This window comes from Trichomycterus rosablanca, chromosome 16, assembly GCF_030014385.1.
Source record: "Trichomycterus rosablanca isolate fTriRos1 chromosome 16, fTriRos1.hap1, whole genome shotgun sequence".
Classification (NCBI taxonomy): Eukaryota; Metazoa; Chordata; class Actinopteri; order Siluriformes; family Trichomycteridae; genus Trichomycterus; species Trichomycterus rosablanca.
In genome coordinates, this window is record NC_086003.1 from 9,853,641 (window position 1) to 9,878,500 (window position 24,860).

Below are 24,860 nucleotides of genomic sequence, written 5' to 3' on the forward strand. Positions count from 1 at the left end.
GGGCGCAAAGTACCGTCCTTCTTACCGACAAAAAAGAACCCTGCCCCGGCTGGGGAGGAAGAAGGATGGATGAACCCCTGCTTGAGTGCCTCACGCACATACTCCTCCATGGCTACCTTTTCTGGACCGGAGAGCGATGGCGCAATCGAACGGTCTGTGGGGGGGGCAAGTCCTGCGCCCTGGACTTGCTAAAAACCTCCCGTAAATCATGGTACGCAGGAGGAACAGTTGCCAAATCCGGGATCTCCATCTTAGGTTCAGACGGGTCGGGGCTCGTGCCAGCCTGCAGTAAGCACGAGTCCCGACACCGCGTTCCCCAGATGAAGATTGATCCGGAGGCCCAGTCGATCTGGGGGTTGTGTCTTAGCAACCACGAGTACCCCAAAACCACTTGGAGGTGAGGAACGTGAGTCACTAGGAAGGTGATCCGTTCCTCGTGGTTTTGCAGACGTAACGTGAGAGCTTTTGTCTGTTGGGTAATCGGGCTGCCCGCTACGGCTCGTCCATCCACGGCGTGGACCGAGACCGGAGTGTCTAGCGGTTGGACCTCAATCCCCAGCCTGCGCACCAGATTAATGTCAATAAAGTTCTCCACTGTGCCTGAATCTACACAGACCTTTAGGTGTCTCCCGACCCCCACGACAACCGGGCCTGAAGGAATAGGCCCTGAGCAGGGATGTTAATTCGGCCATTCCTCGGCTCCCTGGTACGAGGATGGCCTACTCGTTTAATGGGCGGCGGGGTCGGGGTAGCGAACCCGATGCTGAGGGAGCGACCTGCTGGGTCAGCCCCAACTGCATGGGCTCGGGATCCAGGTCGGGTGGAAACAGTTGGGGAGGAGTCTGCGAGCGGGTGAACGGGGGACAGGTACCCCGCTCCCACGCTCGCTGACGCAGACGTGTATCGATGGTTGTGGCTAGTTTGTAAAAGGCCTTAAGGGTAGATGGAATGTCTCTAGTGGCCAACTCGTCCTTGATTTTGCCTCCTAGTCCGCGATGAAAAATGGCGATGAGGGCTCCCTCATCCCACCCACACTCAGCAGCTAGCGTTCGGAATAGCCCATTCCAGCGCTCTCCCGGTAAGGAGAGATATAATGTAGGCCACTTTAGACCGCTCGGTGGGGTATCGAGAGGGTTGCAGCTCGAACGCTAGTGAGCATTGCAGAAGGAAGCCTCGACACTTCTTAGCCTCTCCTGAAAATCTTTCGGGAGGAGGAATGGGAGTGTCTGAGGCTCCGGACTGTCTGGTGGGGGGTCCGAAACTAGGAGTGGTGGCGGTGGCCGGTACCTGCTGAGTGAGGGCAGCTACACGCTGTGCCAACTCATTAATGGCCACTTCGTGTCTACCTAACGCCACCCCTTGGTGGCGTAGCACGTCTGCGACGGGTGAGGAATCCGCTGAGTCCATTTTTGGTCGCACCTTTCTGTTATGTGGAAGAAGGTGGACTCAAACGCAGATTGAAAATAAAATAATGATTTTATTTTATTAAAGCAAATGATACAAAAAGAAACAAAAAGGAACAAAAAACAATCGGATCCTCCGATGAAGGCCGCTGGCGCTGCGGATAACAAAAGTGAAAAAATACAAAAGAAAACTAGAGAAGCGGGACGCGAACCTGGGTCGCGACGGTGCGCACCGGGTGCGTTACCACCGCGCTATGTAGGCATGGGTTAGAGAAGAGAATAAGCGCTGTATAGCGCTGCGGAGAAACCGCTACTAGAGCGGCAATGCTCGCTTGGGACCAACCCTGGGAGGCGGTTGGTCGATACAGAGGGTTATCGGCGAACCCTTCACCGGAATGCAACGGGGGAAGCGCGCCGATCTGTAAAAGAGAAAAATCAGTTTAGAGAGAATGATCAAGGCAAGGATCGGGATTCGAACTGGGGATGTTGGCTCACCAGCCAAGCGCTTTACGGCGGTGCCACCCAGCGGTTAGCAGAATCCGGAACCAATATAACAGTTTTAGCGCATTGAAGCGGCAAGCTACAGCACATTAAGGTTAGCGGTTAGCGAAGCCGCTAGCGCAAAACTTAAACGAGCAAAACAACAGCAGTTCGAGGACTGCACGGCGTCGCACCACACTGGCCCTGAAAGAGGTGAAATAAAAGCTATCTTACCTCGGCCTTTCAGCCTACACACCCGACTAGCCTAGTGCTACCCGGGGTACCTTACTGACCCTAAAAAGGAGTGTGGACGAGCTGCCACTATGAGTAAAGAAACAAAAGGTGCGACGCCTGCTGCTGAGCAGAGCTGGCTTAAATAAGCCAGCTCCCAGCTGCAGGCAATCAGCCCTAATTGGAAGGCTTCCTATTTAAAGCCTTTGTTTTCTGAGCTCTGTAACGCCTGCTTCGCCGGGAACCCGGGAGTCGTTCACCAGCTACCGCAGGCTTTCTAATAGAAATAAGCAAATCATTTCCAATCTTTCTTTAAGGTACATTGTTTTTAATCATTTCAATCTTTTTCTTACACGTATGTTGACAAACTAGTTCTTCTGGCCATCTTTGTTCTTCAAAGACTAATGGATACTGCTTTTGTACCAAATCATGATTACAATCACTTGTCGACATCACCTTATTAATAGCCTTAAATTGCCTTTTTAGGAAAGTGTTGCAGGCCTGAAAGGCGGGGATATGATGTATAATGACAAATGAAATGAAGTTGTCCAGACATAGCATGAAATATCTTGGTCATACTGTTTGCACTGAAATAAAAATCAAAGGATATGTAAGAAACACTTTTTTTTTCTATTATCCATGTCCCAACTTTTGTCTGATTTGGGGTTGTAGTTAACCACTATACTAATGCTGTTTTCTTAACATTTTTAGACATGTAGTTTAGGTTTTACATATAAGGTTTATTTTAAACACTGTTTTATTTACCCTTCTTCTCATTAATCTTAGTACTATCAGTCTGTCACAAATAAATCATCACATTGGGGCTTCACGTTGGCTTGGTGGGTAGCACTGTTGCCTCACAGAGAGGTGGTCCTGGGTTTGATTTACAGGTGGAGTGGCCTGACCTAACTACCTGTCTTGTCCATGAATGTAACCAAAGTGAAAAACTGTTAATAATCCTAATAAATAACTAAACAAAATAAATAATCACAATCAAATTATTTCTAAAAGAATAAAATCTCAAAGAATTTACATTTAAAACTACAGATTTTTCAGATTTTTTTTATTTTTATTTTTTTTATGTTTTATGTAACTAGTTGCAGTTCTTAAAATTCACAGGCATTAAGCATCAGCATGTTTTTTGAATCTGGGAATTTATCCTCTGCGAATTTATCCTTTAATTAAAAAAGAAATTTTAAGGTTAAGCTCACCAGACTGCATCAGTAAACATTTATATTGGGAATACGAGCCATAATAAGTTTAAGAGGTTTACGTGGACTCAAACCTATAGTAAGTATGACAGGAACTTCTAATGACTCCAAGAAAAATAAAGATTTGAAAACATGGCAGATGTGGTACATTCCTAAAGTGTGTGGTTACTGTGTTTTTGTTCCTGTTTTGCAGATGGAATGTTTGCCAGTGGCTCGCATATTGGTGAAATCATCCTCTGGGACAGCATTAACTGGTCAATATATGCTTACGAACGCATTCTGTGGGAGGAACCAGCTGGAAATGGCCAATCTGAGATAAGAATGGCCCAGCAGAAACAGAGCGAAATGTCCATCCAGCACCTGCACTCAGATGGAGAGGTTCGTTATAAAAATAATTTTTTGTTACTTTAACATTGCTGTGGAGAAATTCTGGCCCGCTCTTTATTTTACCCGCTCTTTGTACTTTAAACAAGAATTTCCACAGCATCTCAGTAGGGTTCAAGTTAAGATTTTCACCAAGCCATTTTTAAACCCTATTTTGTCATTTAGAGGTTGCCTTGCTTTTGTGATGCTGATTGTTGTATAGTTGCATAATCATCTTTAGGAATTTGTGGTGGAAAGCATAATTATGTTAAATCAGCTAGGACCCATGGCAGCAAAGCATCCACACACATTTACTCTACCACCACCTTGTTTTACTGTTGGTATGATGTTCTTTATGTAAAATTATATGTTAGCTTCATGCCAGATGTATTACGATAAATTTTTTTTTTTTTTTCAAAAAAGTTACAGTTTTGACTCATCAGTTTACTAGACATTATCCAAAAGACATTTTACATTATTGGCAGATTTGTGAAAGGCCTACAGTGGGGTCAAAAAGTATTTAGTCAGCCACTGATTGTGCAAGTTCTCCTACTTAGAAAGATGAGAGAGGTCTGTAATTTTCATCATAGGTACACTTCAACTATGAGAGACAAAATGAGAAAAAAAAATCCAGGAAATCACATTGTAGGATTTTTAAAGAATTTATTTGTAAATTATGGTGGAAAATAAGTATTTGGTCAGTAACAAACAATCAAGATTTCTGGCTCTCACAAACCTGTAACTTCTTCTTTAAGAAGCTCTTCTGTCCTCCACTCGTTACCTGTATTAATGGCACCTGTTTGACCTCGTTATCTGTATAAAAGACACCTGTCCACAGCCTCAAACTGTCAGACTCCAAACTCAACCATGGCCAAGACCACGAAGGACACCAGGAAGAAAATTGTAGACCTGCACCAGGCTGGGAAGAGTGAATCTACAATAGGCAAGCAGGTTGGTGTGAATAAATCAACTGTGGGAGCAATTGTAAGAAAATGGAAGACATACAAGACCATTGATAATCTCCCTTGGGGTCAACATCTCATCCCGTGGGGTCAAAATGATCATGAGAACGGTGAGCAAAAATCCCAGAACTACATGGAGGGACCTGATGAATGACCTGCAGAGAGCTGGGACCAAAGTAACAAAGGCTACCATCAGTAACACACTACGCCGAGAGGGACTCAAATCCTGCAGTGCCAGGCGTGTCCCCCTGCTTAAGCCAGTATATGTCCAGGCCCATGTGAAGTTTGCCAGAGAGCATATGGATGATCCAGAAGGGGATTGGGAGAATATCATGTGGTCAGATGAAACCAAAATGGAACTTTTTGGTAAAAACTCAACTCGGCGTGTTTGGAGGAAGAAGAAGAACCCAAGAACACCATACCTACTGTGAAGCATGGGGGTGGAAACATCATGCTTTGGGGCTGTTTTTCTGCAAAGGGGACAGGACGACTGATCCGTGTTAAGGGAAGAATGAACGGGGCCATGTATCGTGAGATTTTAAGCCAAAACCTCCTTCCATCAGTGAGAGCATTGAAGATGGAACGTGGCTGGGTCTTCCAGCATGACAGTGATCCCAAACACACCGCTCGGGCAACGAAGGAGTGGCTCTGTAAAAAGCATTTCAAGATCCTGGAGTGGCCTAGCCAGTCTCCAGACCTCAACCCCATAGAAAATTCGTGGAGTCCGTGTTGCCCAGCGACAGCCCCAAAACATCACTGCTCTAGAGGAGATCTGCATGGAGGAATGGGCCAAAATACCAGCTACAGTGTTTGCAAACCTGGTTAAGACTTACAGGAAACGTTTGACCTCTGTCATTGCCAACAAAGGTTATGTTACAAAGTATTGAGTTGAACTTTTGTTATTGACCAAATACTTATTTTCCACCATAATTTACAAATAAATTCTTTAAAAATCCTACAATGTGATTTCCTGGATTTTTTTTTCTCATTTTGTCTCTCATAGTTGAAGTGTACCTATGATGAAAATTACAGACCTCTCTCATCTTTCTAAGTAGGAGAACCTGCACAATCAGTGGCTGACTAAATACTTTTTGGCCCCACTGTATATATTTCACTTAGCAGTGTGAAAAGCCTGTTCATTGTGAATAGGCTACTATTCACAATGAACGCCTTTCTAACTGTGATGTTATGTATTCTGCCATTCTTAAGCTTTTAACCCACTCAAGTAAAGTTGGGAGAGAAGCATAGTTCCACTGTGTTATATCACCTTTCTTATTACACTTTTAATTGTTTGGGAAATGAGGATATCTATTACTCTAGTTTTGTAGGTGGACTTTTTGCTTATTCTTGCTTGATAGCTTGATTGCTTGCTTATTCTTTTGCTGCTCAACAGTGGATAATTTACCTTGTTTGGCTTTCTTTTTCATGATGCACTATTTTTAAAAGAAAACATATCTGGACTATTTGTCCTGACAAGAAGTTAAAACGTGAACTCATCTGACCACTGCCGTGGTTTCCCTGACTTTTGATTCATCCAAGATAAGTTTGGACTCTTGGAACTTAGCTGTGTTTCTGCACAGAATTGATGTATGGATTCTCTTTGGGTTTCAGGTTGCATTTGTTGATGCGGCAGTGGACTGTTTTAAATGACAATGGTTTTCCCTAATACAATTATCATAATGGTTTTTCATACAATGGCATTTAAGGGCTTAAAGTTCACATAAATTTAACATTGGTTTCCAGCCTTTGCTATCTTGAATTGAGCAATGTTTTTTGTGAACTGGTTTGACAGTTCTCCTTTAAAGTTTAACTCAGAGGGATGAGCCATAACTCTATTTGCAAAGACTAAGCCACTGGTGTTTTTTTTATGTAAACTCAATCATGATACCCTCACCTGTTACCAATTTATCTGCACATTGTGGAATGTTTCAAAACTGTTTATTTTGAATGTTCTATAGATTTTTCCTATTATTTTGCCCTGGTCCATGTTTTTTGAGTGTGGTACAGGCATTAAATTAAAAATTGTTTCTTTTCTTTTCTTTTTGAGTTAAATAATAGAATGAATTAAAAAGAATGAATAGATTAACATTTTACATTCACAGATTTACATATCACAGATTTAAAAAATGCAATTTGTAAAATGCAATAAAAGAAGAATCTGTGATTTGTGTTTGTTAATTCTCAATAATCTCTAACTGATAAAAGATTTTTTTTTAAATGATATCTAATGTTTTTACTTCAACTTCATTGTATTTTGTAAATATGAACACATTTATTGGCTGGCCGTGTCTCTACACAGACATGATTGGCTATTTGTTGGGTGACCGAAGCCCTATGATGAATAGGTGCCCTGTCCAGGGTATTTCTGCCTTACACCCAGTGTTTCCGAGTGGAAGCAGAACTGCTGTGACCCTGTTCAGAATTTAGTGGTTAATGAAAATGGAATTAAAATAATAAATAAACTTTGTCACTCCTATTTATAGGATTTATTTATAAAGTTTAATAAAGTTACATGTTTTAAACTCTAAACACATTTAATGTAGAATATTAGGAAAACAACTTACCAGTCAAGAAGAGAAAAAAATTTTTGAACAACTGCATCATTATTGGTTATTTCTCTCTCTGTTTGTCTCTCAGCTGCTTATTGCAGGAGTAGGCAGTGGTCTGTATGTGTATAATGTAGTGATGAGAACAGGCGTGGCATATAGAAAGTTTGCTCATGACTCTGATGTTCTACACACCATGCTGCTGCCTGATGGGTACATATATATTTAATCTTTCCCCTATTATTCACCTGTTTGCAAAATGCAAAGTGTGGCTTATGTGAGTTCTCTTCAAGACAGGTAATGTCATGTTCTGAGGACGGCAGTGTTAGGATCTGGGAGCTACAGGATGTTCCCCTTCCTGCAGAGCCTGCCTCCTCAGGTAAAAAGAACACTCTGTTTCTGACCATTTTATTCTCCTCCCTTGTCTCCCTTCTCTTAACCTCTTTTGCATTGTTTTTTTTTTTTTTTTTTTTTTAAATAGGTTTTTTTATGGGGTTTAAATCTGGGGTTGCCATTGAAGAAGTTTGATTTTGTGGTCAGTGAACTAATTTTGTGTTGATCTGGACATATGTTTTGCATCATTGTCCAGCAATGACCAATTTTAAGTCACAGACCCAAAAAGCTGAATAGAAAAATGCCAAAATCCCACAAAGTGATAAAAAAAGACTCAGGCATAATGAGGCATAATGATGGCAGCATCTGTCTCTCTAAAATCTTAATATACACCTCTGTGTCCATAGAACCCTCCCACATAAGCAGGTCACCCATGTTGTGGGTGCACCCCATATCATGTTAATATTTGCTTTTGCACCTTTGCACCTAATAACAGTCTAGATGTTTGTTTTTGTTTTTTTTTCATCTTTGGCACAGTAAACTCTTATGTCCATTTTTTTCTGGAAACAAGTTGAAAGGTGCACTCAACTGACCAAAACTGACTCATTTCCACTGTCTTTTAGTCCATCTGAGATAAACTCAGGATAAGAGGTTGCATTTTTTTATTTCAGGTTGCATTTCTTGATGTTAAGTAACAACAGTTTTCCAAAGTCCTGCGAGTGAATTTAGGTATATTTACCACAGTATCATGATGGTTTCTCATGCAGTGCCAGCTTAAGGCTTGAAGCTCGCATTCAAAAGTGGTTTTTGGCCTTGTCCTAGACTGAAATTTCTGGGGTTTCTCTATTTTTTCACAATATTATGTACAATAGATGGTGAAAATTGTCTTGTATTAAGAAATTTTCTTTTTGATCTGGCTGGCAATTCTGTCATGAAGTTTAACACAAAGTAGCAAGCAATGACCCATCTTTGCTTTCAAAGACTAAACCTTTGATGGATGCACCCACTCATTCATGATTACCTTACCTATTTATAATTTGCCTTAACTTGAATATTTTATAAATATTTTACTTTAATGTTTTACAAAACATTTTAACTTTTCTGGTTCAGTGAATGAAATGATAATTATAAAGCTGTATTTTGGAGGGCTGGACTCAAATTCATACCGAAAATCAAAGTAAAATATTGAAATCATAGTCTCATCTAATTTTTTATCACGGCAACTCATCATGTTACTCAGTAGTGTGTATGGCCCCCACGTGCCTGTATGCTCTTCCAGCAACATCTGGGCATGCTCCTGATGAGACGGCGGATGGTGTCCTGGGGGATGTCCTCCCAGTCCTGGATCAGGGCATCAGTGAGCTCCTGGACAGTCTGTGGCATGACTTGGCAACACCCAATGCACTGATACATAAAGGCCCAGAGGTTCTCAATTGGATTCAGGTTTAGGGAACATCAGGGCCAGTCAATGGCATCAATGCCTTCATCATCCAGGAACTGCCTACACACTGTGGCCACATAAGGCCGGGCATTGTCCTGCACCAGGAGAAACCCAGGGCACACTGCCCTAGCATAAGGTCTAACAATGGCTCTGAGGATTTTTTTTTTTTAGCAGTGTATATAGGATATAGTAACATATGTTATTTTAGACTGATAAATTCCACTGAAGTTTGAAATACACTGTATGGACAAAAATATTAGGACACTTCTAAGTTTTGGAGTCCTATGTTTTAGAAACATTAATTACTAACTAGGTGGTATAATCAGTTATAGTAAGAAAATTATATGCTTTCAACTTTGCAGCAACGGTTTAAGGAAGACCCATTCCTGTTCCAGCATAAGAGTGTAAACACCATGAAGTAAATCTGGGGTTAAAGAAATTGCAGTGGCCTGCACAACACCCTGGTTTCAGCCCTTCTGAACAGCTTTAAAATGATCCAGAACATCAATTGAGGCTTTCTTGACCATAGCCTAAATGCTCTTTTATCTGAATGGGCACACATTTCCACAGACATACTGTGCCTTTTTAGAAGAGTGGCTGTTGTTATAGCTACAAAGATTACATAGAAGTCACATTTTTATACCATTTTTTCAAACAGGCTGTTCAACAAGCTCATGGTCAGATATCCAAAAACTTTTGGCCATGTAGTGTACCTTAGCAATGCTACTGACCAAAAATGATTTTAGTAAGCTTAATTAGTTGACTGCATCTACTGAAAGAGCCAGAAAATTATTTACTTACAGAAACATTAAACTCATTACATGTGTAAATAATGCACATAAAGATAAGGCAAATAACTTTGTCATATAGATGAATAATTAATCTACAATAATATTTAAATAAATATTTTATACCTTTTCTTTACTCTTTCTGTTAGGGCTTTTGGGGTTGTTTGGCCATTTTGGAAGATCCAGTAAGGAGACTGTTGTTCCTGCTAAAAAACATTTAGATGTTGCTGGTCTACGCACATTGCAGCTAATTGGTGATTTGATTGGTCACTCTGGAGCTGTGCAGGTATTGTACATACATGATCACACAAAAAATAGAGGTTGAATGTTAAATATTAAGTTTACATTGCAGGGTTTATATCATAATAATTTGCATAATCTGTTGGTTAAGATGCTTTTAAGATGCAAGTTCTTTAAACATAGTGGATGATAGACGCTTAATAACCCTGTCTGCTTCAGAATCTGAATTTATTTTTTAAAGAAAACCTTTACAGTATTGTATATAATGCTAAAAGTCTTAACAAGCAGCACATTGTGCCATACAAATCACTTAAATGGAGCAGAATGTCACAAAAGGACCCAGCCAAATATCAGCAAAAAAAATGGGAAAAATGTTATTCATGGCAGATTAGACAATTAGAGGACAATTAGGGTCATCCCACGTTTATCAAAAAAATATTCTGATGACCCCCAAGCCTTTGAGTGTTAATTTCCTGTGATTTCTGGCAGACATACAGTACTGTGCAAAAGTTTTAGGCAGGTATGGAAAATGCTGCAAAGTAAGAATGCTTTAAAAAAATAGAAGTGTTAATAGTTTATTTTCGCATTTAACAAAATGCAAAGTGAATGAACAAAAGTCAAGTCAAATTTATTTGTTTATTGCTTTTTACAATAGACATTGTCGCAAAGCAACTTAACAGAATCCAAAAACCAAAAGACCAAAAACAGACAGAACAAAAGAGAAATCAAAAGAGAAATCTAAATCAAATCAATATTCGGTGTGACCACCTTTGCCTTCAAAACAGCATCAAAGTGCTGGTGCAAAGTCATGGATTTTGTAGGATTATAGTAAGGTGTGTGATTAATTATTTAATTATTATAACACCATTTATACCAAACAGATGATAATGTATGGTATAACCTAAAACAAAAACAGCTGTGTAGGAGGCTTGAAACTGGGCAAGGAACAGCCAAACTCTGCTACAAAGATGAGGTTGTGAAAGATAGTTTCATGTCACAGGTCATACACCATGGCAAGACACAAGGTAGTTATACTGCATCAGCAAGGTCTCTCCCAGGCAAAGACTTCAAAGCAGACTGAGATTTCAAGATGTGCTGTTCAAGCTCTTTTGAAGAAATGGCCAGCGGTGAGGGCCTTAGACACAGTGGTCAGCCAAGAAAACTCGTTAACTGACAAAAATAAGCTATTAACACTTCTATTTTTTAAAGCATTCTTATTTCGCAGCATTTTTCACACCTGCCTAAAACCGCACAGTACTGTATGTCCCTTTACATCGGGTGAAAAGCTGACATTTTAAAAGATCATATCAATACTTCAGGGCTTTCTTGCCTTGCAGTAATTGACAGAACTTAAGGAGAATGTCCTGTCATCAGTCTGTAATTTGAAGCATAAGCACAGTTCAATTATACAAAAAGAGATGGGAAAAAAACTTTTGAATGGTACAGGAGGTGATTTACTCTGTACTCTCTGTGTCCTAAATCCTTCTTCAAAATCTCATGTATTTTTATGTAAGTATGCTGCCCAACTACAACTTTTTTGTAAAATATTCAAAATAAGGAAAATGCTACAAATTGGCCTATAAATTAATTCATTTTGGATTAATGTTGGATTGGTTTAAGAAAGACTCATGTCTTTCTTAAACCAATCCAACATTAATCCAAAATGAATTGGGCTTTAGGGATTTAGGTATATGACCCATGCTTAGGTCACTAATTGGTACTAATTAGGTACTAATTGCGACAGATGTCCTATTAATAATAGTTTTGGATAACAACTCAAGGTGACTAGCAGCATTATTAATTTATCTGTCTCCTGGCATTGGCTATGAATGAAATAACCCTGCCTGAAGTCAATGTGCAGTGCTACAAGAATTTAGTGTGGACATTGTTTTATTATTAAGGTCAGATTTAACTTAAAAGTAGCCTAATTATTTATAAAGTCCACATTGTCTTCAAAGCTGGAAATTATAAAAGTTAGCTCCCCTGAGTTTTCTGACTTCGAACAGAAAGCGAGAATCAGGAAAGGTAACAACACTTTTCCTTTGACTATGGAATCCCCAAAGGAACAAAATGTACTTAATACGTAAACACACCCACATCAAACATTGTCAGAACACTACACAACAGAAAAGTCTTTTACGTATGAAAAGTCTGTTACGTATGAAAAGTCTGTTAAGTCTGTTAAAGTATGATTGCATACTGTGCTTAATATTTCATATGCTACACAAATGAAAAACTATTAAATCGCTAAACACAAACATTACATTTTGAATTCTACAGCAAATTGCATATTTCACGGAAAATGGCTCATTTCACAGTCCGTGAAGCGATTTTCACGGCTGTGAATTAGGTAGGGCCTTACCTAATTACTATAAGGGTTTTGTTTTTTTCTAGCTTTGATGATATTTTATTTATACACTTTATTGCAAATTGTATGTGGACACCCCTCTTATATTATATACCTCTCATACTCTTTTGTAGAACTAATTACAGACAGTAACTGGAAAAGAGGATCAAACCCAGGTCCTCGTGACCCATACTGCTGTTGTGGCACCCACTCTGCCAGATGTGCATTAATAAACTGACATATGATCTGTCAATTAATGTCACAAAAGAACCCAGCCAAATATTAGCATAAAAAAGAATGGGCAAAATGTTATTCATGGGAGATTTGCAAGATGAAAAGATGAAGCATAAAGTATATTATTAATGGGGCACTCGGGTGGCTAAGTGTGCTTATGCTGAGATCTTATGCTCTTGAGTTTGAATCTCAACTGTGCTTCCGAGCATCCGGGCACCCACACAGACATAACCAAATCTCTTTTTAGGCTGAAAAGTAACGGATAATCATGTTGTGCCTGTGTTTTGCTGTGCTGCAGATGTTTGTAAGTTTTGCTGAAAGAGGTGTGGTTACATGCTCAGCAGATCATCTGGTAATTGTGTGGAAAGACGGAGAGAAAGAAACACAGCTACGCAGTCTAGCACTTCTCCAGAAACTGGATATGAACCAGGGTCTCTGATTTTTTTCCTTCCATTACATTGTATATTCATCATGTTTTCTGGTTGTAGATATTGCAAAAAAAGTAAAATCTGCAATCTTAAGAGTGTAGAAACTAGAAAGCAGTAGCATACAATACTGGATGTTTAAAAAATCATTTAATATAATTTATTAAGACAATAAATATGGGATATTAAACACAGAAAAGGGGCTTACAGACCCACAAGATTTATTCCTAACACTGGCCTCTGTAGTAATCGTTTTGAAAGGTGTGTTTTTACTAATAGTGGAGTTTAATTTAGGCAATTTCATCAACCACTTAATCCCGGTCTGGTTTTGGGCTGGGTCTGGTTTGGGCTGGGTCTGGTTCCACTGGGAAACATTGCCGCAAGACAGGAATACCCTGGACAGTACGCCAATCCATTACAGGGCTTTGGCCCTCCCCCTTCTCAGATGGTGCTAAGCTTTGAGATGTCCATCTGGTCGATAACACCACTGAGATTCAAACCCGGTTTTCAGCAGTGTTGGGTTATCGTTATAGATCGCTGCCCTAGCCAAGCGCTCACTACAGTGGAGATTTTTTTGGATAACCACTGAATTGTGTTCCTCTAGGATTTTTGCTTTTTTGTTTTTATGACCTTTTCATGGTAGCTGAGACAAAGCTGTTACTTAGCATGGTCATGTTTTAATCAAAAGAAAATACAGCTGTGGTGTTAAACATTACTGATATGTAACATTAGTATGAATGGATGTAAAGACTTTTTAAGGTTTACTTTATCTTTTAAAATAATGATTTTTTTTTTACTTTTGTCATCTGTCTGTAAATATGCTTTGGGTTAACCATTGAATGTTATCCTAGTAGTGTTGTGCTTTATTTTCGTTTTCCCAATGAAAATTACGAAGTCAATGTGACTTAGTCATGTTTAAAAAAAAAAAATAGACTGTGGTGTTAAGCAAATTATGCAAAAATGTATGTGTTGGTAAAGGTTAAACTTTTTAATTTTACCTGGTTTTACAGTTCAAAATAATGGTTGTTTTTTTTTTTCCATAGAAACCAAGTGTGCATCTTTCAAGTTTTATTTGATGACTTAATGGAACTGCATGAGTGATGTAGACATACATTTTGAGAAACAATTTTTAACTGTTTTAGAAAAATGAAAAGTGGTCATTTCAGCAATAATAGAAAGTGGCCAAATTTTTGAATAAAACATAGAAATGTCTAATGCCGGTGTTAATCACAGTTTTTTTGTAGTTTAATGAATGTGAGGGCTTTTTAAAATTTGTTTTAAAAATTATTAAATAAAATTTTGGTGAAATTTAATTTAAATACAATTCATTGTTAGAGTAACCAGATACTAGATATGTAAAATACAATAAATTATAACAAATAGACTCTTTTTTTTCTTTCGGCTGCTCCTCTACGTGGTGGCTCCATCCTCAGCACCCTTCTAATATAACTCTCATCCCTCCTTTGTACATGCCCAACCATCTCAATTTGTCCTCCAAAACATCTGTCTACAAAACATTTTACCTGCACTGTCCCTCTAATAAACTTGTTCCTACTCTTGTCCACTCTCGTCACTTCCAATAAGAATCACAGCATCTTTATCTTTGCCACCTCCAGGTCCCTTGTCTGTTGTCCAACCCACACAACGTAGGCATTACTGCTGTCTTGTAAACTTTTCCTTTCACTCTGGTGGATACACTTCTATTGCAAATAGAACATGATAATATGATAGAATGATATATTTAAAATCATTAATAAATAATTAATAACGTAGTCAAGGTACCACAGCTATGAATGCTGTCTCTGGATATCAGTCCACCCCAACAAATCTCGGTGATTACATATGAAAAGCAGAACAACAACGACCCATTATTTCTGATCATCACAAATCTCTATGGCCATTTAACCCCAAGCTCTGCACCTTTGTCAAAGGCGGGTCCACAGTCTTGGTCCTAGAGGGCCCCAAATATCATAACTTGGGAACGCATAAGACAGTGAAACAGTGTCAAAGAAGATTCTTTCAAAGTTTTGTTAAAGTGATCTTCCCCTGCTCTGATTTTTTAAATAATTGCATTTTGTGAGCGCTTTATAGGTTAGTAAAAATATTTTATAATTAATGCAGAATTTAAGTGACAGCCAGGGCAGAGATGATAGAACAGGACTCATTTTTTTCCTGTTCGAGTTAGCGCTGCTCTACAAAAACATTCAGTGAAAAGGGCATTGCATTATTCTAACCCTAAAGTTACAAAAGCATGGATCAGTTTTTCAGTGTCATCTACAAAAAGTGTATTTCATATTTTGGCAATATTACACAGATGTTGGAAAACATCTCTAGTAATATTACTAACGTACATGAGGTTTTAAAAAAAATGTGACATCCACATTTTTACAGCTGAGTTGGGTCACAGAGAAAGCTTTAAGGTCTAGAACCAAGTTAGACACTTGTCCCTTGCAGCCTTGGATCTACAAAGTAAAGTTACATGACATTCAGACTTTTATTTTGCTTACACAATCCTCAATCATACTTTTTGTGTGTATGTTATTTGGTTTGGCTGATCTGTACTCTAATGTACGGTGGCCGAGAAGTGCAAAACAAATTTACATTTCAGAAAACAAAATTACAAAAAAACAAAAACAAATTTACAACAAAAGCAAAAACAAATTTACAAGTGCTCGGGTACCCAGTGTTTGTAAATTTGTTTTGGCATATGTAAAAGTGTTTCAGCACTTGTAAATTTATTTTCGGCATATGTAATTTTGTTTTCTAAAATGTATATTTGTTTTGCACTTCCCGGCCGCACATTTCTGACGGAAAAGGCAGGGACAATAAACCGGAAGTGCGTGTTGCTTACCTGCTGTCAATCAAACTGTTTCTCAGCGATAAAGTGAACAGTTTGTGATGGTGACGATAAACAAGGTTTTGTCTAGTTTGTGGAAATCATTTTATCCAGTTGACCCGCTATTGTTTTTCTTGTGGAAAGTTTTGTGCAGATGTTTAGACGTGGCGTGTGCATCTCTATTTACCGTCCGCTCTTCTAAACATCTAAGGAATTCCCACAAGAACAACAAAAGCGAAATAATGAAAATAATTAACACAAAATGGACAAAACATTGTTTATTAGGGACGGAACATTTGATACCGAGGCTTGTTGAAGCTTGTTTCACTTTTGTAACACTGGACTCAGCATGTGCGGGACTGATGAAGCTTTGTGCTGTGTTTTATCTCACTCACTATATAAGAGACAATCAAACCAGGGTTACCCACCGTCCTGTAACATACACAATCCTTCTTTATCTGGAGACCAAACGCCGCGTTCAGTACTGAACTGATACAGGACGCTTTGTTCCGTATTTTTATCAATGGGAGACTGAGGGAATTATATTAAGTAGTGTTCACTTTTATTCTTAGTAACGGTGTGTGTGCGCTGGTTATAGCAGCAGGGGGGGACCTTACACAGTCATGAGAACAAAGGTTTTATTTATGGTGTTTAAAATTTATTATTTTCATTCTTTATAATAAGTCAGAATCATATTTTAGGCAAAACAACGCACTCCGCCCACTGTGCTACACATACAGCGGTGTATTAAACAGGTTATGTCACGTTACTAAGAATAAAAGTGAACACTACTTAATATAATGAATTAAGCAGCAGTTTCCTTCTGTTTTATACACCACACCGTCTCCCATTGATAAAAATACGGAACAAAGCGTCCTGTATCAGTTCAATACAGAACGCGGCGTTTAGTCTCCAGATAAAGAAGGATTCTGTATTTTACAGGACGGTGGGTAACCCTGGTTTGATTGTCTCTTATATAGTGAATGAGATAAAACACAGCACAAAGCTTCATCAGTCCTGCACATGCTGCTTTAATATAAGCTCCGATACACTGAGTCCAGTGTTACAAAAGTGAAACAAGCTTTAAAGCCTCGGTATCAAATGTTCCGTCCCTAATAAACAATGTTTTGTCCATTTTGTGTTAATTATTTTCATTATTTCGCTTTTTTTGTTCTTGTGGGAATTCCTTAGATGTTTAGAAGAGCGGACGGTAAATAGAGATGCACACGCCACGTCTAAACATCTGCACAAAACTTTCCACAAGAAAAACAATAGCGGGTCAACTGGATAAAATGATTTCCACAAACTAGACAAAACCTTGTTTATCGTCACCATCACAAACTCCGTTCACTTTACCGCTGAGAAACAGTTTGATTGACAGCAGGTAAGCAACACGCACTTCCGGTTTATTGTCCCTGCCTTTTCCGTCAGAAATGTGCGGCCGGGAAGTGCAAAACAAATATACATTTTAGAAAACAAAATTACATATGCCGAAAATAAATTTACAAGTGCTGAAACACTTTTACATATGCCAAAACAAATTTACAAACACTGGGTACCCGAGCACTTGTAAATTTGTTTTTGCTTTTGTTGTAAATTTGTTTTAGTTTTTTTGTAATTTTGTTTTCTGAAATGTAAATTTGTTTTGCACTTCTCGGCCACCGTACTAATGTTATCTGCATCACAGTGGAAATTGATGCCATATTTATGAATACTTTTTACTGTCAATAGATCCTGTAATGCACTAAACCCTGTGGAACACCATACTTTTGCAGTTTCAGAGCATTTATTATTAATACAGGCAAATTGCTATGAGCCTAAACCACCAAAACATTGCCAAATAATTAAAATTATTTTAAACGGAGGTGTTTATTTGACCTACTGTGATTTCAGTAGAACTACTGACCTACTGTGATTTACAAAAGAAAAAAAGAAGAGTTTGCCTATATGAGTTTTGCTTTGTATCATATTTGATACATCAGGTTTTAATGTATAATTTTTTTAATTTATTGTTCACTGCATGTTTTTTTTAACAAACAAAAATTTACAGAACATAATTTTAAACCCCTTTTACGTTTAATTTTTTCTTAAATTAATAACTGGGGTCACCAATGGATTGCCACAAAAATTTTAAATAAAGTGTGGGTTTGAGCAAAGTTCAGCGTGTAGCAATGCCTGTTGGCAAATGTCAAAGTTATAAAGAAATGCACTTTATAAAATCAGCATCCAACTAGTCATCTGTCCTCAGAATACAGCAGGTTATATACAGTGTATCACAAAAGTGAGTACACCCCTCACATTTCTGCAAATATTTCATTATATCTTTTCATGGGACAACACTATAGACATAAAACTTGGATATAACTTAGAGTAGTCAGTGTACAACTTGTATAGCAGTGTAGATTTACTGTCTTCTGAAAATAACTCAACACACAGCCATTAATGTCTAAATGGCTGGCAACATAAGTGAGTACACCCCACAGTGAACATGTCCAAATTGTGCCCATATGTGTCGTTGTCCCTCCCTGGTGTCATGTGTCAAGGTCCCAGGTGTAAATGGGGAGCAGGGCTGTTAAATTTGGTGTTTTGGGTACAATTCTCTCATACTGGCCACTGGATATTCAACATGGCACCTCATGGCAAAGAACTCTCTGAGGATGTGAGAAATAGAATTGTTGCTCTCCACAAAGATGGCCTGGGCTATAAGAAGATTGCTAACACCCTGAAACTGAGCTACAGCATGGTGGCCAAGGTCATACAGCGGTTTTCCAGGACAGGTTCCACTCGGAACAGGCTTCGCCAGGGTCGACCAAAGAAGTTGAGTCCACGTGTTCGGCGTCATATCCAGAGGTTGGCTTTAAAAAATAGACACATGAGTGCTGCCAGCATTGCTGCAGAGGTTGAAGACGTGGGAGGTCAGCCTGTCAGTGCTCAGACCATACGCCGCACACTGCATCAACTCGGTCTGCATGGTCGTCATCCCAGAAGGAAGCTGACGCACAAGAAAGCCAGCAAACAGTTTGCTGAAAACAAGCAGTCCAAGAACATGGATAACTGGAATGCCCTGTGGTCTGACGAGACCAAGATAAACTTGTTTGGCTCAGATGGTGTCCAGCATGTGTGGCGGCGCCCTGGTGAGAAGTACCAAGACAACTGTATCTTGCCTACAGTCAAGCATGGTGGTGGTAGCATCATGGTCTTGGGCTGCATGAGTGTTGCTGGCACTGGGGAGCTGCAGTTCATTGAGGGAAACATGAATTCCAACATGTACTGTGACATTCTGAAACAGAGCATGATCCCCTCCCTTCGAAAACTGGGCCTCATGGCAGTTTTCCAACAGGATAACGACCCCAAACACAACCTCCAAGATGACAACTGCCTTGCTGAGGAAGCTGAAGGTAAAGGTGATGGACTAAACCCAATTGAGCACCTGTGGCACATGCTCAAGTGGAAGGTGGAGGAGTTCAAGGTGTCTAACATCCACCAGCTCCGTGATGTCATCATGGAGGAGTGGAAGAGGATTCCAGTAGCAACCTGTGCAGCTCTGGTGAATTCCATGCCCAGGAGGGTTAAGGCAGTGCTGGATAATAATGGTGGTCACACAAAATATTGACACTTTGGGCACAATTTGGACATGTTCACTGTGGGGTGTACTCACTTATGTTGCCAGCTATTTAGACATTAATGGCTGTGTGTTGAGTTATTTTCAGAAGACAGTAAATCTACACTGCTATACAAGTTGTACACTGACTACTCTAAGTTATATCCAAGTTTCATGTCTATAGTGTTGTCCCATGAAAAGATATAATGAAATATTTGCAGAAATGTGAGGGGTGTACTCACTTTTGTGATACACTGTATATATATATATATATATATATATATATATATATATATATATATATATATACATATATATATATATATATATATATATATACATATATATATATATATATATATATATATATATATATACAACCCCTGGCAAAAATTATGGAATCACCACTCTTGGAAGATGTTCTTTCAATTGTTTAATTTTGTAGAAAAAAAAGAAATCACAGACATGCCACAAAACTATCATTTCTCAAACTGTCAACCCTCTGGCATTAAGAAACAATAAAAAAAGAAACAAATATAATAGTTGTGGTCAGTCACAATTGCTTTTTTTTTAGATCAAGTAGAGGAAAAAAATATGGAATCACTCAAATCTGAGGAAAAAATTATGGAATCATTAGAAAACACTGCACCATTATTACTTTGTTGCACCACCTCTGGCTTTTATAATGGTTTAAACTCTATGAGGCATGGAGTTAACTAATGACAAACAGTATTCTTCATCAATCTGCCTTCAACTGTCTCTTGCTGTTGCCAGATCAGCTTTGCAGGTTGGAACCTTGTCATTGACCATTTTCTTCAATTTCCACCAGAGATTTTCAAATGGATTGAGATCCGGACTATTTGCAGGCCATGCCATTGACATTATATGTTTTCTTGAAGGAAAGTTTTCACGTCCTTTGCCCTATGGCAAGATGCATTATCATCTTGAAAAATGAAGTCATCATCACCAAACATCCTTTCAACTGATGGAATAAGAAAAGCGTCCAAAATTTCAATGTGGACTTTGGCATTTATTGAAGACCATCTCCCCTGTGCCTTTACCCGACATGCAGGCCCATATCATCAACAACTGTGGAAATTAACATGTTTTCTTTAGGCAGTTATCTTCATAAATTTCATTGGACAGACACCAAACAAAAGTTCCAGCATCATCACCTTGCCCAATGCAGATTCGCGATTCATCACTGAAGATCACTTTTATCCAGTCACCCACAGTCCACGATTGCTTTTCTTTAGCCTACTTTAACCTTGTTCTTTTCTTTTTAGGTGTTAATGGTGGCTTTTGTTTGGCTTTTCTGTATGTAAATCCCATTTCTTTTAGGTGATTTCTTACAGTTCAGTCACAGACGTTGACTCCACTTTCCGGCCACTTGTTTCTCATTTGTTTTGTTGTGCATTTTCTGTTTTCAAGACACATTGCTTTGTTTTCTATCTTGATGCTTTGATGTCTTACTTGGTCTACCAGTATGCTTCCCTTTTACAACCTTCCCATTTTGTTTGTACTTGGTCCAGATTTTAAACACAGCTTACTGGGAACAACCAACATATTTTGCGACATTCCACAATGATTTATCTTCTTGAAGGAGTTTTATAATACTCTCATTTGTTTCAACTGACATATCTTGTGTTGGAACCATGATTCATGACAATCTGCTTTGTGCAACAGCTCTCCGAGGTGTAAGCACTCTTTTTAAACTGAAGAATAATTAGCAAATCTAATCTGCTGCAGATGTTTTGTTTTTAAACTGCAAATTACAGAGTGATTCCATAATTTTTTCCTCAGATTTGAGTGATTCCATATTTTTTTCCTCTACTTGATCTAAAAAAAGCAATTGTGACTGACCACAACTATTATATTTGTTTCTTTTTTTTATTGTTTCTTAATGCCAGAAGGTTGACATTTTGAAAAATGATAGTTTTGTGGCATGTCTGTGATTTATTTTTTTTCTACAAAATTAAACAATTGACAGAACATCTTCCAAGAGTGGTGATTCCATAATTTTTGCCAGGGGTTGTATATACAGTGTATCACAAAAGTGAGTACACCACTCACATTTCTGCAGATATTTAAGTATATCTTTTCATGGGACAACACTGACAAAATGACACTTTGACACAATGAAAAGTAGTCTGTGTGCAGCTTATATAACAGTGTAAATTTATTCTTCCCTCAAAATAACTCAATATACAGCCATTAATGTCTAAACCACCGGCAACAAAAGTGAGTACACCCCTAAGAGACTACACCCCTAAATGTCCAAATTGAGCACTGCTTGTCATTTTCCCTCCAAAATGTCATGTGATTTGTTAGTGTTACTAGGTCTCAGGTGTGCATAGGGAGCAGGTGTGTTCAATTTAGTAGTACAGCTCTCACACTCTCTCATACTGGTCACTGAAAGTTCCAACATGGCACCTCATGGCAAAGAACTCTCTGAGGATCTTAAAAGACGAATTGTTGCGCTACATGAAGATGGCCAAGGCTACAAGAAGATTGCCAACACCCTGAAACTGAGCTGCAGCACAGTGGCCAAGATCATCCAGCGTTTTAAAAGAGCAGGGTCCACTCAGAACAGACCTCGCGTTGGTCGTCCAAAGGAGCTGAGTGCACGTGCTCAGCGTCACATCCAACTGCTGTCTTTGAAAGATAGGCGCAGGAGTGCTGTCAGCATTGCTGCAGAGATTGAAAAGGTGGGGGGTCAGCCTGTCAGTGCTCAGACCATACGCCGCACACTACATCAAATTGGTCTGCATGGCTGTCACCGTAGAAGGAAGCCTCTTCAGAAGTCTCTACACAAGAAAGCCCGCAAACAGTTTGCTGAAGACATGTCAACAAAGGACATGGATTACTGGAACCATGTCCTATGGTCTGATGAGACCAAGATTAATTTGTTTGGTTCAGATGGTCTCAAGCATGTGTGGCGGCAATCAGGTGAGGAGTACAAAGATAAGTGTGTCATGCCTACAGTCAAGCATGGTGGTGGGAATGCCATGGTCTGGGGCTGCATGAGTGCAGCAGGTGTTGGGGAGTTACATTTCATTGAGGGACACATGAACTCCAATATGTCTTGTGAAATACTGAAGCAGAGCATGATCCCCTCCCTCCGGAAACTGGGTCGCAGGGCAGTGTTCCAGCATGATAATGACCCCAAACACACCTCTAAGACGACCACTGCTTTATTGAAGAGGCTGAGGGTAAAGGTGATGGACTGGCCAAGCATGTCTCCAGACCTAAACCCAATAGAACATCTTTGGGGCATCCTCAAGCGGAAGGTGGAGGAGCGCAAAGTCTCAAATATCCGCCAGCTCCGTGATGTCGTCATGGAGGAGTGGAAAAGCATTCCAGTGGCAACCTGTGAAGCTCTGGTAAACTCCATGCGCAGGAGAGTTAAGGCAGTTCTGGGAAATAATGGTGGCCACACAAAATATTGACACTTCAGGAACTTTCACTAAGGGGTGTACTCACTTTTGTTGCCGGTGGTTTAGACATTAATGGCTGTATATTGAGCTATTTTGAGGGAAGAATAAATTTACACTGTTATATAAGCTGCACACAGACTACTTTTCATTGTGTCAAAGTGTCATTTTGTCAGTGTTGTCCCATGAAAAGATATACTTAAATATCTGCAGAAATGTGAGGGGTGTACTCACTTTTGTGATACACTGTATATATATATATATATATATATATATATTAGATTTTTATATTCTATATATATTCTATTTATAATAGACATGTATCTAATTGTATACATCAGCTACAGAAAAACAATACACCTACTAATGATGTAGAGGTCGTTAAAACTCATGTATCAAATATGATATGCTAGGTGTTACAGGGTTAAGCATTCAAATAGGATTTACACCAAGAGAATGCCAGTCTTTTTACACATACTGTATTTTCTACCCTATATAATAATATATGATTTACAGTATTAAACACTGTACTAAGATGTAGTAAAAGAACAAGAGACCATTGCATTATCAGGGGAGATTAATAGCTCATTAACTACCCTAATAAAGTTTATTTAGCATTTACCCTTTTTTACAACACGTAAACAGCATTTTGGCACAAGTTAAACCAAGAGTGTTTCAGATTTTATTTTGGTTCATTCTTCCTCCAATCACATCTTAAAGTGTGTAACAATATGTTGTCATCGCATTTTCACTTTGAGTTGGATCAGCTTCCCTTGGGTTGGAGCAGTTGTTTAGCTGCACCAGGTGATTATTGGTGCAGTCTTCCTCATTTGTAACAGTCAATTAGTGCCTCCCTTTTTTCACCTGGCAGGGCCTTCCCGTCATACTTCCTGAGCATACTCTTCTCTCTTTCTTGACACTATTAGTAAAGTTATTATAAGCGGATAATCACAGTTCTACCTACTGGGGCATAATGCAAAATGTCCACACAGATCCACTTGAGCAGTTTAACATATACACACAATACTAATGCAAAACAGCTGTACAGTTTATGATAATCATTCCATCAATCATCAGAATAGTATATCTACTGATGCTACTAAATGCTAGGCCTTCTCTATTTTCAGGTGCCCCTGTTATATATAAGTCATTTGACTTATATATAACAGGGGCACCTGAAAATAGAGAAGGCCAAGCATTTAGTAGCATCAGTAGATGCTCTTTAAAATAGAGTAAATAAAATATAACCAATTTGTTTGTCTCTGTCTATCTAATGTCATGAAGATAATTTAACCCTCTACTGCATGCATTTTGGTGGTACATGAAAAAAAAATATTCCACATTATTTCTAGGTTTATTTTGGGACATTTTAATAACAAAATATTTAACTACTCAGAGTGCAGTACAAAATCACAAAATCTTTTAAAAAATGTCAACAAACAATTAAAAAGGAAAGAAAAAAAGCACTAGAAATGTGTATTTTTTGGACATGGGTATAGGTTTGTATTATGTAGAGACTTTGCTCATAAAACTTTAAAAAGCAGTTATTCTCTGCTGTGATGTGGTACATTACACTTTTTGCACATAACTTTGAGCATTCTTGTGCACCCAGGAACCCTGCATCTTCCCTTCTTGTCACATTGTTGGCCAGTGGGAGATATTGTCCAGTCTGATATGTTGGTTAGGGATAGATGCTGTGGGCCCCTGCTTCCCTCTCTTCTCCTAATACTAGTGGGAAATCCCACCACTGGGTCACCCTCTCTTCCTGACATCTTATTTGTAATTGCACAAACTATGTGCAAATTGGGACTTAAAGAAATACAGATGCATATGGTCACTTCTTATTATGCCATTCCTCACTGGTCTTTTATATTTCCAATGGCAACAAAAACACAATAATAACACAATTATTGCTACTGCTTAATGTTCATCCTATATTCCTCAACTACTTTTTTGTATGTTGTCTGCTGTATGAAATTAAGACC

The 24,860-nt window shown here is 38.8% G+C and overlaps 1 protein-coding gene across 3 annotated transcripts in view; it reads left to right on the forward strand.

Moving 5' to 3' along the window:
• Positions 1-24,860, forward strand: part of wdr41 (WD repeat domain 41) — a 60,954-nt gene that overhangs the window by 24,445 nt on the left and 11,649 nt on the right. For 2 of the 3 annotated variants that reach the window (XM_063012203.1, XM_063012204.1), the window contains exons 10-15: positions 3,519-3,703; positions 7,288-7,409; positions 7,490-7,575; positions 9,908-10,044; positions 12,878-13,010; positions 14,048-14,566. In XM_063012203.1, coding sequence (XP_062868273.1) covers positions 3,519-3,703; positions 7,288-7,409; positions 7,490-7,575; positions 9,908-10,044; positions 12,878-13,010; positions 14,048-14,088 — 704 coding nt within the window. In that variant the 3' untranslated portion in view covers positions 14,089-14,566. Of the gene's footprint in view, positions 1-3,518; positions 3,704-7,287; positions 7,410-7,489; positions 7,576-9,907; positions 10,045-12,877; positions 13,011-14,047; positions 14,567-24,860 lie in introns of those variants that run through there. The other variant, XM_063012205.1, reaches the window with a different exon arrangement.